Raw genomic sequence first — 16922 nt, forward strand, 5'->3', positions numbered from 1 at the left:
AAATGAAAAATTGCAATTAAACATATTTTCACTTTAAATGGTATAAACTATGCATTAAAACTATAATAAAAATTTTATATTCAAAAATTTCAAAACAAGTTTTTTATGCATCCGACTGGGATTTGAACCCGGGACTCCAGCGTGAGAGTCCACCCCCTTAGCCACTACATCACAACCGCTTCATTTCAGATAGCTTAACAAAACCCATTACGAATAAGAGAAGCTGTATTTGGTCTAGTAAAACAAGATTTTTCTTAGATATTTTATTTCATTTGAAGAATGTTATTATTAATTTAGCCTAACTACGTGAAATTGATATTTGCGGCTGTTTGATAGCAAAGGTACAATTAGTTAATTATTAATATAATATTCTCCTTATTTAGGCCTACTACACTTACAATTTTAAAATTATAGCCTACGTCAGTTTTAAGATTTTTTTATAATAAAATTGTACAATAGATGTATGTACAGGATTTTGTCATCTAGGTTAAAATTGGATACTTTATTTCTTTACTACTACTGTAATTACTTTAAAGGAGAAATGTCTATATTATCTGTCCCCCTAAATTACCACACTTCAACTCAATCAGTTCAGTAGTTTGTGCTTGTGAGAGTAACAAGAAAATACACAAACTCAAAAACTTTAAGGTTTTTAATATTATAAGAAAAAGTGTTTGGGAGTCCAGTTACATAATCTAAATATGGCAACAATTCCTTATGATAATTCCAGTTATTGTCAAAAACTCATGTATACATGAGCATGGATGGAAAATTATTATTCCATATATGAGTAATTTAATTCCATACCTGGGAGTAATATATGACAATATTATATAGACCATAATTCCATATATGGAGGATATTTATGGCCATATGGGCACTAATTTCACATATAGAAATCATATATGGCCATATATGAACAATAATTTCATATATAGAAAACATGTATGGCCATAATATGGTCAATAATTCCATATATAGACTACATATATGACCATATATGGACACCACCATATATGGATACAACCACATCTGGCCATATATGCTTCCATATATGGTCATCAAAAACCATATATGGCTTTATAAAACATATATGGAATTTTGATATGGCCATATATGGCTAGAAATTACTTTTTTATAGAGGTTAGGAGAAAGGGTGATTTATTGTATGTCAAATGACTTGGGTTCCCAAGTAGCCAGAATTCATGGATTTCCGCAAAATATACCATTTCACAGCCCCGCCACTAGAGGCAAGAAGCAGGAGCCCGGAGCATGCCCACGCCATGAGCCGGGAGCGCGCCCGAGTTCGCGTGCAAACCTCGCTCGATTTTGAGAATTTACATGTAAATGGATGTGGATTTGAAATGTTAATGGAGTTGTATAATGGTATTGGACATTTTTATAGAGGTGTACAAGCAAAGATCAGGATTTTTTGAAAAGTGGCTAAAAATAATCCCCATGTTATTCTTAAGGGAAAAACGCTCAAAGTGTCGTCTCTTTGCTAGTTCGCCACTACTAATGGTTACAACAGCTCGTTAATTGACAAATTGATAAGGAAGCACAACAACAAAACCAGACAAAGCAACGCAACAGATAACAAACAATATGTCAGCGCTGAATTTGGCACAGTCCTAAATAATATCATAACTAAACAGATGGCCCGAAATAATATTACGATAGCCTACAAAACTTCCAATAAACTTTCCAACATCCTACAACAGACTAAGAACAACCCCCGTAGTAAAGTAAATGGTACAGGAATTTATAAAATCAAATGTGACAACTGCCCACGTTTTTATACCGGACAAACTGCTCGTTCATCCAAAACCAGATTTAAAGAACATTTACCGAAAAGAAACAACAAATCTGCTTTCGCCGACCATCTCATTAACCACAACCATAACTACACTGACATAGAAACAAATTTGGAAGTCATGCATTTTTGCAACAAGAGGCGCATGGACACAATAGAAGAATTTGAAATCTATAGAGCAGCTAGAGAACATCCTGACCATATCTTGAATGAGCAGCTGTCATTCAAATCAATTATTATTTATAACACCGCCATCCACATCATGAACTCGACCAATCAGCGCAAGGGTCCTGATAAACAACAGGTGATGGGGAGGGAAGTGAACGTCTCCGATACCACCGTGACAATAGGTCACTCAATAGGGGTTGCTATTTGAAAAAAATAAGTCACCCCCTACCACCTACCCTGTTAGGGGGGTAAAAAAATATTTTTCATGTGACAAATTGCGGAATCTTTGTTAACTATTATTGCCACAAATAGAATATTTCTATCTATTTCGGTTTTAAAAATACAGATTTGTTTCCATACTTAATTTACACACTGTATAATAGTTTGGCCAGCATATTTGAAAATATGCAAACCAACTGCTGTTCTTTATATAGGAAGGTTTCAACTGACTACCATAAGATCCCCGTGAGTAGATCGGGCACACAGCTAAAAGATGAATATTTACGATTTAATAATAACTAAGTACATTTAAAAACATATTTCACAAAAATTGACATAAACATTGATCAAAAACCAGATCAAATACAATGATATATGAAATTAAATTGCGGAAAAGATATATTTACAATTGATAACAAAACAAAAAACTCATAAAATATACGAAAAAACGAAAAATACGACAAACTGAATGCTTACAAAGATTTTACAAACAAACTACCATATTACAAATGACTAAAAATTATATTTATATTTATATTATATTTACAGACTCTATTCCCCTCGACTAAACCTCTCTGGGTAAGGAAACGTTTGATACATATTTTTAACACCCCCGCCGCAGCAAACCTGCAGACTAATCGATTTTCCATTTGCCTGATTGGTTTTACACTAAAATGTATCCTTAAAAATTTCACATTTATTCCCTATAGCATTTTATGATTGCCTTTACTACTTCCTTCACTACTTCCTATGTCACGGACCTGTTTCCTTCCCTTCCCATAGCATTTTAGGATTGCAGATACTTTAATGTATTCGTCATAAACAGATACTAGACTTCGCACTGCTACCCTTGACTACAATGTATCGAGTAATCTTAAGTATAATCTTTGCTCAATATTAACAAGTGATGTTTTTCCTTTTGTACTGTATTTGTAATTTGCTAGTATACTGTGGGTAGTTGGCTTATTATGAACACATGCTACAACTTCAAGTCTTTTGTTTACTTTTTCCTTGTTATTTAATTCAGCCAACATGGATACCTAGCAACCCATAAGACTAATGTTAAAAAAATGTGATTTTCAGTTTCATTTTTCTACGTAATTAGATTTTTGTTGGCAGTTCTAACGGCATGAAACTCGTTTTTAGGCCAGAAATGAACTATTTACAACATTTGAAGAAAATCGTCGGAGCCGTTTTCGAGATCTTTGTGCAAGCAAGCAAGCAAGCAAGCAAACATTGCTCGTATTAGAGTATAGGATTTAAATAACATTAGTTTAACGAGTATGCCTACTTAGGTTTGCTGCAACAGGGAGGGTAACAATGTGTTTTTTTTATGTTAATAGTTTAGTATGAAACTAGTTGTTTCCAGTTAATAATCTTAACTTATTTCAATATATTAAACAAATTTAAATAACCTTTTAACTCTAAACTTATCACTACGAAAAAAATAAAAAACTTTTAAGAGCTAAACTTTTAATTACAATAAATAAAAATGTTAAGCTTGATACTGTTTTAATAAAGGTTCTAACAGAGTAGGCTTACAGAATACTGACTGATAGGCCAGTTAAAATTGTCATCTTACATTTAAAATGTTAAATGAGAAACTCTTCCCATAGCCGAACTTTCAGTAATAATTTCAAGATTTAGGACTTTGTTATTCATCTCTTTACCAGAAATCTGGTTCCATTAACCAGTCCTTTTTGTGGATTTAAATTCCTTAGTAAAATTACAATTACACATTTTTAAAGGCATGATTTGTGAGGAGGTTAAGCTCTTGGTGCTAAAGTGTGAAGAAATTCACCAGGTGCATGTAATTGGTCCCCCTCTTCTTGAATCAAAGTGTCCACTGAGTAGTAAACTCGACTGTCATTATTTCGTTGCTCAACTATTTTATTATTTATTTTGTCACAATGTTTATTTTTTTGTTGAAAGTATTGCATGATTTTTGGTCTTTTTTCAAGCATCTTCAGAGAATCCTTCACAGAAGATTTTGTCAATGATATTTTCATTCACAATACATTGTGGTGGAAGACGTATCAATGAATCACCAAGATCATTATGATAGCTCTCATGACCATTCCCTATTCATTCAGCAATAATATTGATTCGATTGGATTAGCTCTCATGTTTTTAGCAAGTGAAATTTTTTTAAACATTGGCCATAAGGGTGATCTATCCATTTCATCAGTCATCATTGTATTTGAAAGTAAAATGATAAATAAACAGAAAAAGTAAATATTAAAATGACATAAGGGAAAGAGGTTATTTTTATGAAGCAGACAGGTGTTTTTGAAAGTAAATGAATCATATGTTTGATAAACTTAACTAAATTTTCACTTATATTTAAAAATACATGGAAACTTTAAAGTCCAGTGGGGCGAAGCACATAGAACTGAGCGTGACAAAAATTATTCCATGACTTCTGCAGATAGTTCCCTTTAATTTGACACATCAATAATCAAAATCGGTTAATAAATAAAAGAGTTTTGCTGTGCACAAGAAATTCCTTACGGAATTAGAATAAAGAAGATTAATGCATTTTCCAAATTTGATCAAAATATGTTCATAAACAAGCATACCGGTACTACAACAGTTAACTTATTCTCCATAAGAATAACATGGGAATTTTAAAATAACAGATTTTTGGAATTTTCTCCGTAACAATTAGGCGCATAATAACGCTTTAATATACTAAATAATTTGTTTTTAAGCTCTACAAAATGGTTTGAAAAGAAATTGCTAAATTTTAAGTTTTTATGGTCAATAATGGGAAAACACCATAAAACCCCCCCTAAAACCCCTGTTCCCATAGTCCGATCATGCTGGTTCGCGAACTCATTCGAACACTCATAAGTTTACACGTTTGTACCAAATTTCATCAAAATCGGAACATTTTTGCTCGAGTTATCGCGCTAACGGACGGTGTGGTGTTATATATGAATTTGAACGGATGGTGTTTTTTGCCTCTAGGGACCTCAAAACGAAAAAAAATAAATCGGTCCCGGGTCCAGGTCTCACCATGAGTACTACGGTAATAGCTTATTCCCCATAGGGGAAATTCGTTAAAAGTTACCAGGTTGATCTCCCCTGTTGAAAGAGATTCTAGCTTTTTGTCGATGAAGTATTTCATTGCTACAGTCTTCTTTTTCCTCCACGTTCCTTTTCTCCCCTTAACATTTGATTTTGAACATAAATATCCCTACTAACTTTGCTTATTACAGTACTACCTCTTGTACTCAATTTTGTTTACTCCTCTCATAGATGTTTAAAGGTATATTTATCAACTTCCCCTTATGGTAGGTGAGTGCTACAAAACCCCAAATTCGCAACATTCTTTGATACCAAGAGCGCTGCAAGTATTTGCTGTTGACGTGTAGAGTGAAGTGATGCATTGTTTAGAGCTTCGCGATGGGATGATGACCTGGCGAGGGAATTCCAAAATTCGCACCATTCATTGCCGAGGGCAGGACTGCAAGTATTTATTGTTTGTTTACATCACGCTTCATGCCTCATTGCCCCACTGGATTAGCCGCCCCAAAACTACCTGGACCTCTCGGGACCAGTGGAGTCGTTTTATTGCCCCAACCTTTTTCGACCCTCGGATTACGGGACCAGCTAACCATTACCCCGCTAGTCATGACCTACACATTACCGGCGCAGCGTTGCGTGTTCGCGGTACTTGGCCAATTTTGATGTATTGACGTTTCCTTGTACATATTATGCTTTCAGGAAATAAATCATTCTCATTCTCATTCTCATTCTCAAGTGTTTGTAATATGTGTTTTTGTGTGAACTTCATGTACTTTATGTCTTTTTGACGAGCTCAACCGCGGGCGAAATGTGTTGATTTTGTGTTTCTTCGCTTTGAAGATGTGCTCATTGTAGCACGAAACAGCTGTCGTGTGTGACAACTATACAGGATCATTTTAGGTAAGGTAAAATAAACAATATTCTTTTATTTTAATGATCCAGAGGCTTTCCATCATGACATTGTTTTGTTATGTTCAGTTTATGAGGTAGTTAGGTTTTAAAATGAAGTAAACATTTCCAAGTCTAGTTTAATATTATTTTAATAAAAACCGTATATGTTTCAAACTGAAGCATTTTTATTTGTAGTTGTAACTAGATTTTTATTTAAATGTTATATATAAAATAGCCTAGTGTTAAAAACAGCTTATATTTTTTTTCTCGCTAACTCGAGAACTCTGTACATAGGCCTATTGGAAAGAACACTTAATGTTTTGTTATTCGTGTGTTGAACATAGAATAATGCACTCCAAATACAGTACTATTCATTGTTTTATGGGAGTTATATAGGTAGACAAACGGTACTTCGTTTTAGCGAATTTCCCATGATAACTCGAGCAAAAATGATCTGATTTTGATGAAATTTGGTACAAACGTGTAAACCTACGTTTATTTGAGCGAGTTCGCGAACCAGCATGATCGGACCATGGGAACGGGGGTTTATGGGGTAAAAATGGGTTTTTTCCCATTTTTTACCCAAAAAACATAAAATTTTGCAATTTCTTTCTTAACTATTTTGTAGAGCTTAAAAAAACAATTTTTTTAGTATATTGAAGCGTTATAATGCGCCTAATAGTTACGGAGAAAATTCCAAAAAATTGTAAATTTAAAATTTCCATGTTATTCTTATGGAGAATAAGTAAACTGTTGTTGTTTGCTTGTTTATAAACATATTTTGCCCAAATTTGGAAAATGTTTTTATTTCTTACTAACTATTAACATTTTACATAAAAAAAACTTTTACCCTTCCTGTTGCAGCAAACCTAAGTATGTGTAAAACTGATTCTATTTCAATAGGGAATAAATGTGATATTTTTAAGGAGACATTTTAGTGTAAATCCATTCAGGGAAATGGAAATTCGCTTAGTCTGCAGGTTTGCTGCGGCGGGGGTATTTAAATTTGTAATTTTAAATAAAATGTTAAATAACTCAATTATTATCATTGATATGGTATTTTACATTGTAAAATCTTTAAAGCAGATGTGGTTTGTAATAGAATTCCGTTTAAAACATGTTTCTATCGTGTCTAGTTCACGAGATATGAGCGATGTTCTGGAACGCCTCAGCGCTGCTTCCCTTTCTCCCCCCCCCCCCCCCCCCCAAAGTTGTGCATCTGCTGGGAGGGCGACAACATCGGTTTCTATAATCTCCAAGATGCGCCCAGCAACGCCCAGTAACAATCAAAAGCCAAAAAGAGTTACACTTTCAGTGCATACTCAACCCCCTATAGATGCTGGACTACAAGATAATTGATTTCTCGGTTTTGGATTTTCTCGTAAAAAGTTATCGGCAATCAAAGTTATTTCCCATTAATTGCTTTATTCGTAAACAACTTTTAATGTAAACTTATTGGTGTCCGTAAAAAAAACCTTATACAAACAACTTTTGTTATTTAATAGATTACGTAATCTCTAAACGATGATTAGTATACCTTTTAACATTAGAAGTAAATGTCACAAAAATCACACAATGCTTGGTTTTTGGACGTTGGAAATTTTATTTCTAAATTAGAGAGGCCGTGTATTCTAGAGAAAATAACCGGTAACAAGGATCGTCGTCGAAAAGGTTGTTATGAATAATTGGGTAGGCGTAAGTACCCTAGACTATTGGACTATTGGCTGTATGGTTCAGCAATTGCATCTCACGGTGAGTAGGAACAGAAAGTGACACATTGGAAAAGCGAGTTTAGCATAATCAATATATCGTAAACCTCTGTTTCAATCACCCACTGCAGTTGTGATTTTTTACTTTACACTTTACACAACCGCTATTGAAGTGCCGTCAATGAGTGGAAACCATGTTTGTAAGCTATTGGCGACGATCATTAACAAATTTAAGTTTCCCTGACCTATATAACACTGATTCAAGGTCTTCCTTCTGGTTATCAAAACTCATGAACAATTTATACACAAAGAATTAATTTAAGAATTAAAGAAAATTTAAAGAATAGGTATTAAAGAATAATTTAAAGAATATTTTTATTTTAATTTAAGAATTTTTAAGAATTGATTTAAGAATTAATTTTGATTCCTGACTTGGATGATGCACAGTTATTTAATTTCATTTACGGATACACTACATTATTCCACTTGCGATTAATTAAATCCGTTATGTAAGAAAATCGTTTTTAATCTCACTTGGTTGGGATTTGCCTTCAAAATGTGATCGGAAATGGTTGCGGTATTTGTAAACAACATTTCTAAACATATCAGTGACAGCTAGAAAAAATAATCTTAATCCGAACAGCTGTTCGTTATTTCATAGATGATTATGTGATAAAAATTGGACGAAAACATGACAAAAATCGCACAAAACTGCAATTTTGAACGTCCGTAATTTTATTTACAAAATAGTGAGGCCATATTTTAATGGCTAAAGACACTCTCGCTAATCCAGTGAATACATTAAAATGACTTGGATCTTGATAGATACTCTCGTTTTCCTGGAGAAGATTGCGTAAAATGCCATCTTGAGTGTTACAGAAAGACAGACAGACAGACCAAAATTTAGATGAGACTTGTTTTGGCTTCTTTAATGTATAAAACGTAAAACTAACCTAAAAAATTATGATTCTGAGCAATGCACAGACAAAACTCTAACTTTATTTATATAAATAGGCCAAATGTGATTTTGCAAACAGATCATGAACCATTAGTTGTCATATTTGGTACGTGGTGTTCCTTGTTTAGCAGCAGCAAGACTACAACGGTGGGCGTTGATTCTTTGTACAAAAAATGTTTAGGTGAAGTACAGGAAGGGAGTCGACTTGCCTCACGCGGATGCTAAGATCTCGTCTGCCACTGCCTGTGGAGGACACTCTGGAAATGGAATGTAACAGCGTCTCCCATGTGGACAACTGTGTGGAAGTATTTCACAATATGAAGGTCAATGATACTCTAAATACTGCTAAGGAGATAGCCAAGTATACCCAGACAGATCCAGTGTCAGCAAAGGTTAGAGATTTTGTATGGCATGGTTGAAGACAGGTTTCGGGCCAAGAGTTGGTACCTAATTTAGGGTGGAGGAATGAGCTGTCAGTAGAAAATAATTGTGTTTTGTGGGGATCAAGAGTAATGGTTCTTCGTAAACCTCAATTAGCAGTTACTCGTCTTTTACACGAGCAGCACCCAGGTATAATGAGGATGAAATTGTTGGCCAGAAGTTATGTGTGGTGGCCTGAGTTGGAACAGTCCATTGAAGACACAGCTGCTTCGTGCAGGGTTTGCCAATTTACTAGGAATGCCGTCCAAAAGGTTCCTTTGCAACAGTGGCCTAGGGCTACATGTAGATGACAGCGTATCCATATCGACTTTGCTGAAGACCCAAGCTCCAGGCAGCAGATGTTATTAATTGTTGATAGTTTTTAAAAATGACTGGAGATCTTTATTATGAAATCAACGACTTCACTTAAAATCGTTAAGCGGTTGAGAACCTGGTTTTTGTCTTAAGGACTTCCAAAAGAGTTGGTGAGTGACAATCAAGCTAGTTTTGTTAGAGCTGGGTTTAGAGAATTTCTGGCCAAAAATGGTATCAAGTATACCAGGACTCTACCTTATCATCCAGCTTCCAATGGTGTGGTGGAATGTTGCGTTCAAGATGTTAAGCAAGGCCTTCAAAACCAATTTTGGATTCACGGTACTGTGATCATGCCTTACAGCACAAACTGGACAACTTTTTGTTTGCATATCGCAACATTCCTACTACATCTACGGGTCTATGCCCTGCGGAACTGTTTTTACAGTGGAAACCCCGTACCAGGTTTGCAATTTTAAAACCCAACTTAGGTGCAACGATTGAAAACAAACGTGAGGTGCAGAGGAAGGCAGCGGACGCTCACAGAGGAGCGCCTAGATTTTTCTTGGAAGGGGAAAACGTTTTGGTGAAGACTGTTAGGCAGGAGAAGGTCAATTGGGTTCCTAGCAAGGTTTTGGAGAGGAAGAGTCCGGTAACTTACATCGTCCATGTGTTAGGCAAAAACAGATTTTGCCATTCAAATCATCTACGAGCAAGTCAGCTTGAGGAGGACGATAACATTATTATTGCCAGGCCTGATGTTGGTACCCTTATTAAACTACTATCACCCACGCCATCACCGACGCACGTCTCGTCAGCAACACCTGCATCTACTTCGCCGCCAAAGGCTAGTTCCCCTCATTCGAGGCCATCTTCTGTGGCAACGGAGCCTCTGGGGACCTCAAAACGAAAAAGTAAATCGGTCCCGGGTCCAAGTCTTACCATGAGACCTACGGTAATAGCTTTTCCCCTATATGGGAAATTTGCTAAAAAGATATTGAACAAGGTAACAGTTTATTTTGTTATATTTTTAGTAATTTTTTTCATTATCGCCGTGTTTTGTAATGTTGTGAGCTTCAGTGGTCGCAATCTATCGTATAGTCCATTACTATTATATCACCATTCTCATTATACCAAACCATTTCCATACGGTCGTGCCATAGTCATAAGATCGTAAATGGTATTAATATACCTTATTACTAAATGTAATTTAACCATATGATATTATTACATCTCACCATGTCAGCGAACTTGTTGACTTCTACGGTGAAGGTAACTTCTCCTCGCTCGTACTTCTTGTTGTGTTTACGGATGTACTTGAGATTTTTCATGAAGATTTTCTTTCTATATTTCTCCGACTCAGCTTCGGATCCTTCATTATTGTACTCTTTATTATATTCGATCTGAAAATGAACATTATTCGTTTCACTGATTTATGAATATACTGTCATTGACTTATTGAAAGCTATATAAACAACTTTTAAAACTGAATAAATCCATTTGGTGATACTTATAAACGCTTGATTTTGTATCCAAAGTTGTATGTTTAGATTAATTTAAATTTATGCTTCATCCACAACTTCACTTCACAACTCAATTTTACTCAAACATTTTTCTATACTTAATATCTCTGACGTAAACACAAACAATGAAATAAAATTCCTTTTAAGTTGAGCTAATTTTTATGCCAAAGTTTGTCATTTTGTGGCCATGTGATCACAAGAAAAACTCATTTTTTTAAATTTTGTTTCAGAAGCAAATAACCTTTTTTTATGAAGATGCCTTACCTTAAATAGTTCCCATTGGGCCTCGTCCTCCTCGGAGTAGGCGATGCATCCCAAGTAATCCAAAGCAACAAGGGCCAACAATAGCAACAGCTTCATATTGACTACAAAGCAACATTTGAATAATAAACAAAAATTTTGGCCAGTTTTAAAATGAAAGTTTAAGTAATCTGCTGACAGATTGCATTAATGGAAATTACTTATTTCTGCCTCATATGTCCTAGTACCAAACCCGCAGACTAAAAGACAGCTTTAATTGAATAATCTATCCAAAATTTACTCTTTTTAGTAATCTCTAATCTCCTTACAAATATCTATAAGTATAAAAGAGTATGTTTGTTTGTATATTTATATATTTAGCAGTTTTTATAAATACTGATATTGCTGGACCGAGGGCCACAAAACATACCTGTAGAATTTCATGGAATATGTCTATACACCATCAATTTCGTGATAACGCTTTTAGGGTCTAGCCCTGGGACTACCTTAAAGGTACCCATGGCGGGAATTTTGAAAGAACATTTAACTAAAAGCAAAGAATACTAGAGGACCCATGCTGCTCCGTAGCGTTGAAATAAATATCATTTCAAAAAATAATCAAATTTATGATTTTTGATTGAGTAATACAGTATCTTGAACTCAACTGATTCAAACGAACAATGGCTCATTTACATTATAAAATATTTAAATAGCTCAATTAATGCCTATAATCAAATATTACATATGCTAACGCAAAATAGATATTTTACCTTACGGCAAAATTGTGCCAAGTTGTTTTTGGATGGGGCCACCTTCTCGTAGTTGGGTGGTCCCTCAACAGAGGCGCTGTGTTAAGTCTCGATCTGCATTACCATTCAAGTTCGGGTGAGTTCGGTAATGTTCGCGTGCTCGGGATTAACTTTTCTGTACCATTGCTAATGACTATACTGAGGCCTGTCTGTACGCAACGCGTTTGCCGACCCGTCGTCATCGTATCTCTTGTTGAAAGCGCACAGCTATCATTAATGTACCATAACCTTATCTTTTTACAAAAATGGCAGTTATTTAATTTAAAATCAAAGTGACCGCGTAACAAAGAGCAAAAGGATACTAAAGGTTTACTGATATAAACATGAATTGATAAAAATCTTCAAAAATTGCATTCACAGTGATATAATAAGCTTACAATGTTATATTAGTTTTTCTGTATTGAATTTTTACGTGCATTTAGAGAACTCTTAACAATTTAGAAATTTATAAATCTTGCAAGTATTAATAATTAGTGACAATTTGTGAGTTCGTCAACTTTTCTGCTTTCGGAATTTTGACCCACAATGTTTGCTTCCGGATTTCTAGACTCACGCAATATCTTGCTACTAACTCACGATGAGGAATGTATGGTAGTCAACTACTACCTAACCATTCACTGGCTACTTGACCTTTTTAAACATAGCAATATACACATAGTTTGTAGGAAGAACATTTATCTACAAAGATCAGCATTTGTTTTCAAACTAAGTATTATCTCGTCACATTATTGGTGTTTTTAAGTGCCGTTTGCAACAGAGCTTCGAAGAAAATGCAGAGCATAAGATATAAAATATAGATTTTAGATTTGGATTGTTTTATATAACAAATCTTTCAACTGACGACTATATAAAATAAATTTAAGAACACATAGTTTTAACAACAGCGGAATGTTAGTTGTATATAAATTAAAGAGGTTATCTTTACCACGTAAACACGATATTTAGGTTGGAAATTGGAGGTCAGTCACACCCTCGCAATCACACGAAAGTGAACTATAACCCGAGTGACCCGACATCCCAATTTACTGGTATGGCCTGTTTTAAGCATTATATTAAACAATAGGTCGAATACTTTGTACCGGAAGCCTGTAACTACATTTTACAACAGCCATTTATGGTAAGTTCCTGAATCAACATTAAGGCATTGTATTGGCATAGCCAGGTTTGGATTGGCGCGCCCTGGAGCAGAAATTGCCTAACCACCCCTCTCCAAATTTGAACCCTATAAATATATAGCCTAGGATACTTTATTTCCCTCTTAGTGGTCTTCGTTGATAAACATTTAAACTACGACGTTCAACGTACGTCTATTTTCAATTGACAATAAATTACAAATTATTGCATAACAGTATGATGAAGGTAGTTAATAATATATTTCGGAACTCTATCATAACTGTTATCATAAGGCAGACTCTAAAGATAATGAGACATTGGCAGTAGAAATACTGGTGAATTTATAGCTATGCGATGAAGGGGCTGCCGCGAGACGGTGGTGATCGTCTGTAGAGGCAGTAATGAGTGCAGACTGCTGAGTGACAACTGGTGTACATCCATAGTTTGTTAGTAAATAACTTTAGGTACAACACAGTCATGTTGGTACAGCTTCCTTTTTACTTCTCATATTGTTTATAAAGCGGTTAGGTTCAAAATGCAGTTCACACACTAAACGTGAATGTAAAGCAGTGTCGGGAAGGCATTGCCGTTTTTTGATTGCCATGTTTGCCATTTATCACATAGGCAGCTACATTCGTCTTAATACCTGGTATTGTTCATGAAAATATCCACATCATAATACAATTGTAATTCACTACACATAATACTAAAACTTCTTCACTCTTGCTAATCCATCTTCTAACACACCTCGTGTTACTTACATAAGCAAAAGCAAACAACCATAAATAAAAGGTTAACCATAACAATAAACAACAACAAAAAATACGTAAATAACAGCTGGTCGTGTCGGCAATGAGGTCTTAGGTTGTGAAGACATTCGCTAGGCTTCGCATGGAAATTGATATCACAAAAATGGCTTGGCTGCAATATCTACTATAATTTACTGATTATTTTGATTTCAAAACATTAAAAAAAAACATAAACAGTACAGGAGCTATTATTTTTTATCATATAAAAACCTTGTAAAAATAATAATTATGTTCAATCATAGAAAAGCCTTATACGATTTGTTATTGACCTTGCGTTTGTTTAAAAAAAAAACAACTCAACTTGAAACTCGTTCAATTTGAATTACTAATAGCTTAAATGCTAGCAGGTATTTTACTGAATGTTCTTAGACCAAAATATACAGGATAATATAATTTTACTGGTGAAATACATTTTAAATTGGAGTAGTTTAAAGTTTTTGGTCGAGTTATACAGTAGAAAATATATACACCGATACCTTATGTGAAATCTGTGCGTGCATTTCTTCAATTTGACAAATCAATATTGAAAATCGGCCAAGTAGAGAGAGATTCGGTCAAGTAAATGAACTTGGAAAAGAAAACCCAATTTATATCTCTCATTAGAAAAGCAAGATTTCGTTTACGTATAAACCAAGTGGCAGTAAATAAATATATTCCGATGCTAGTGAGCCGCGACTTCTTTCCATTACCACTTACCATCTTTTATGTACATTTACCGTCTTGTAAATTAACAGTATAAGCGTAAATATATGTTTTAAGTGTTATAAGACTTTTTTTTTTATTCACTTTCAGTAAATGTAATAACACGTACATTGCTGATCAACAAGTTTTTTAAGTTGTGGCTTGTAAATATTTTGTATTAAAAACAATTTAATTTGTGATTACATTTCCTCAGTGCAGTTTTTTAAATAGTTTAATTATAGGGCAAATATTATATAAACAAGTATTAAACAACAATTTAAAAATTTATGGAAAATGCATTAAAAAGCGTTTGCATGGTACCAAACGTATAACCATAAGACTAAGTTACAACTTACCTTTATTTGTTCAATGAAAATAACATAACTGAGCTTTTTCATTGCGGCCAATTTATAGTTATTCTAAGTGAACCAGTTATCTAGTAAGAAATCCAATTAAAACTAAATTACCTTGACAAAGTAAGGAACTTATTCTCTAGACATTATCCATTATCGGGATAGATAACGGGAACGTTTTATCATTGTTCACCACTATTGTTGGTAATTAAAGCTGATCTTTATTTGTTAACAGTCATATGGTAAAACGCAATCGTTTTGTAGACGTACAAAATAATTTAAATTGTAATTCAATTCCAGTCATTTTTAAAAGTCCATTTTTGTGATTCATGGCATTTAAAGAATTATTGTGGACATTTCTTATCATAATTGTACTCCGTTCACAAAAACTAAGGTGGTTTTAGGGGGGAAAATGTTTACTTAATCCTACCTTTATTCTCAGACTATTCCTAGAATATACTTAACTAAGTAGTACAGAATATTCTTTTCAAAATCAAATTAGAATATTCTGAGAACATTCTAGCAAGACATTCCAAAGGAATATTCACTGTGAATAAACATAGAACGATCTGAGAATATTATGAATGTGCCACTAAGTGCCAGCACAATCAGGGCACATTCAGAACATTCTGAGATCGTTCTGGAAATAATATGTGCTGTATCGGTTCAGATTGTTTGCATTTTTGCTACTGGACCACAATGCAATGATGCACAATGGTTTGATTATAATCAATTCCTTTCTTCTGTGCAAATCCCTTGACTACTAGACGGGCTTTATATGGGCTCTATGGATCCATCGACATTTGTTTTTACTTTGTATACCCATTTGCAAGATTAATAAGATATCAATTAAATAAGTTATAACTCGTAATCTGTTGAACCAAAATAAACGCATTATGTACTTTTCTTGTAGAAAATTTAATCTTCTTCAATTTTATAATTTACTATAGTATACAAAAAGTTGATAGTTTTCGAGATATAATCAAAAAACCCAAAATGCGTACCTTTCCCCCCCCCCCTTTTTCCCCCCTCCGCCCCCTGGCTCCTAGGAACCTAGTCCTGGACCTAGGAGTCAGGACTTTTGGTATGTTAACACCCTAAGCCCCCTGAACAAGTTTCTGAAGGAATTGCTTAGTTACCTGCTCACGCACTCTACACCTACTTTTGGATCATTCATTGACTGGACTGTGATTATAGGAAACTGAATCTAAATTTGAAAGACATATCGTACCCTCTCCCCTTGATTGGAGATATTCTCACTTACATGAACGGATGTAAACACTTCTGTACGCTGGATATGAACAGCGGGTACTGGCAAATCCCCATAAAAGAGGAAGACAAACACAAGACCGCATTTATTACGACAGACGGCCTGTATGAGTGGCAAGTTACACCCTTTGGGCTCAAAACTTCACCCGCGGTATTCCAGAAGTGCATGGACCAGGTGCTAGCAGGATTGAAGTGGGGTACCTGTCTGGTGTATTTGGACGACGTGCTAGTCATGGCACCTACATACCAAGTGATGTTGGAAAGGCTAAGGACCGTCTTAGGAAGGCTAAGGGCTGCTTCGATGACTTTAAACCCTACTAAGTGTTCTTTTGGGTATGAAGAAGTACAACTGTTAGTACATGTCGTAAACGCGCAGGGCGTCAGTCCCAACCCTAGCAAGATAAAAGCAGTACAAGATTTTGAGCCTCCTAGGAGACTACGATCTCTCAGAGCTTTCCTTGGACTGTGTAACTACTATCGAGCGTTCGTTCCAAACTTTTCCCAAATCACCAACCCTTTAAGTCAACTAACCCGGAAGAACGTTAAATTTCACTGGGACCAAGAGCAACAGGAAGCCTTAACCCTGAAGGAAAAACTAACTTCGG

At 34.9% G+C, this 16922-nt stretch overlaps 1 protein-coding gene across 1 annotated transcript in view; it reads right to left on the minus strand.

Moving 5' to 3' along the window:
* Nucleotides 1-15133, minus strand: part of LOC128982127 (procathepsin L-like) — a 163339-nt gene extending 148206 nt beyond the window's left edge. Inside the window, exons 1-3 of the mRNA XM_054401177.1 lie at nucleotides 15052-15133; nucleotides 11308-11408; nucleotides 10759-10923 (exon numbers count right to left, since the gene is read on the minus strand). Of these exons, the coding sequence (XP_054257152.1) occupies nucleotides 10759-10923; nucleotides 11308-11403 (261 nt within the window). The 5' untranslated portion in view covers nucleotides 11404-11408; nucleotides 15052-15133. The remainder of the gene's footprint in view (nucleotides 1-10758; nucleotides 10924-11307; nucleotides 11409-15051) is intronic.
* Nucleotides 15134-16922: the final 1789 nt, after the last annotated feature.

This window comes from Macrosteles quadrilineatus, unplaced genomic scaffold, assembly GCF_028750875.1.
Source record: "Macrosteles quadrilineatus isolate MER2022 unplaced genomic scaffold, UCM_ALF_1.0 Scaffold_126__1_contigs__length_306307, whole genome shotgun sequence".
In the NCBI taxonomy this organism is placed as follows: domain Eukaryota; kingdom Metazoa; phylum Arthropoda; class Insecta; order Hemiptera; family Cicadellidae; genus Macrosteles; species Macrosteles quadrilineatus.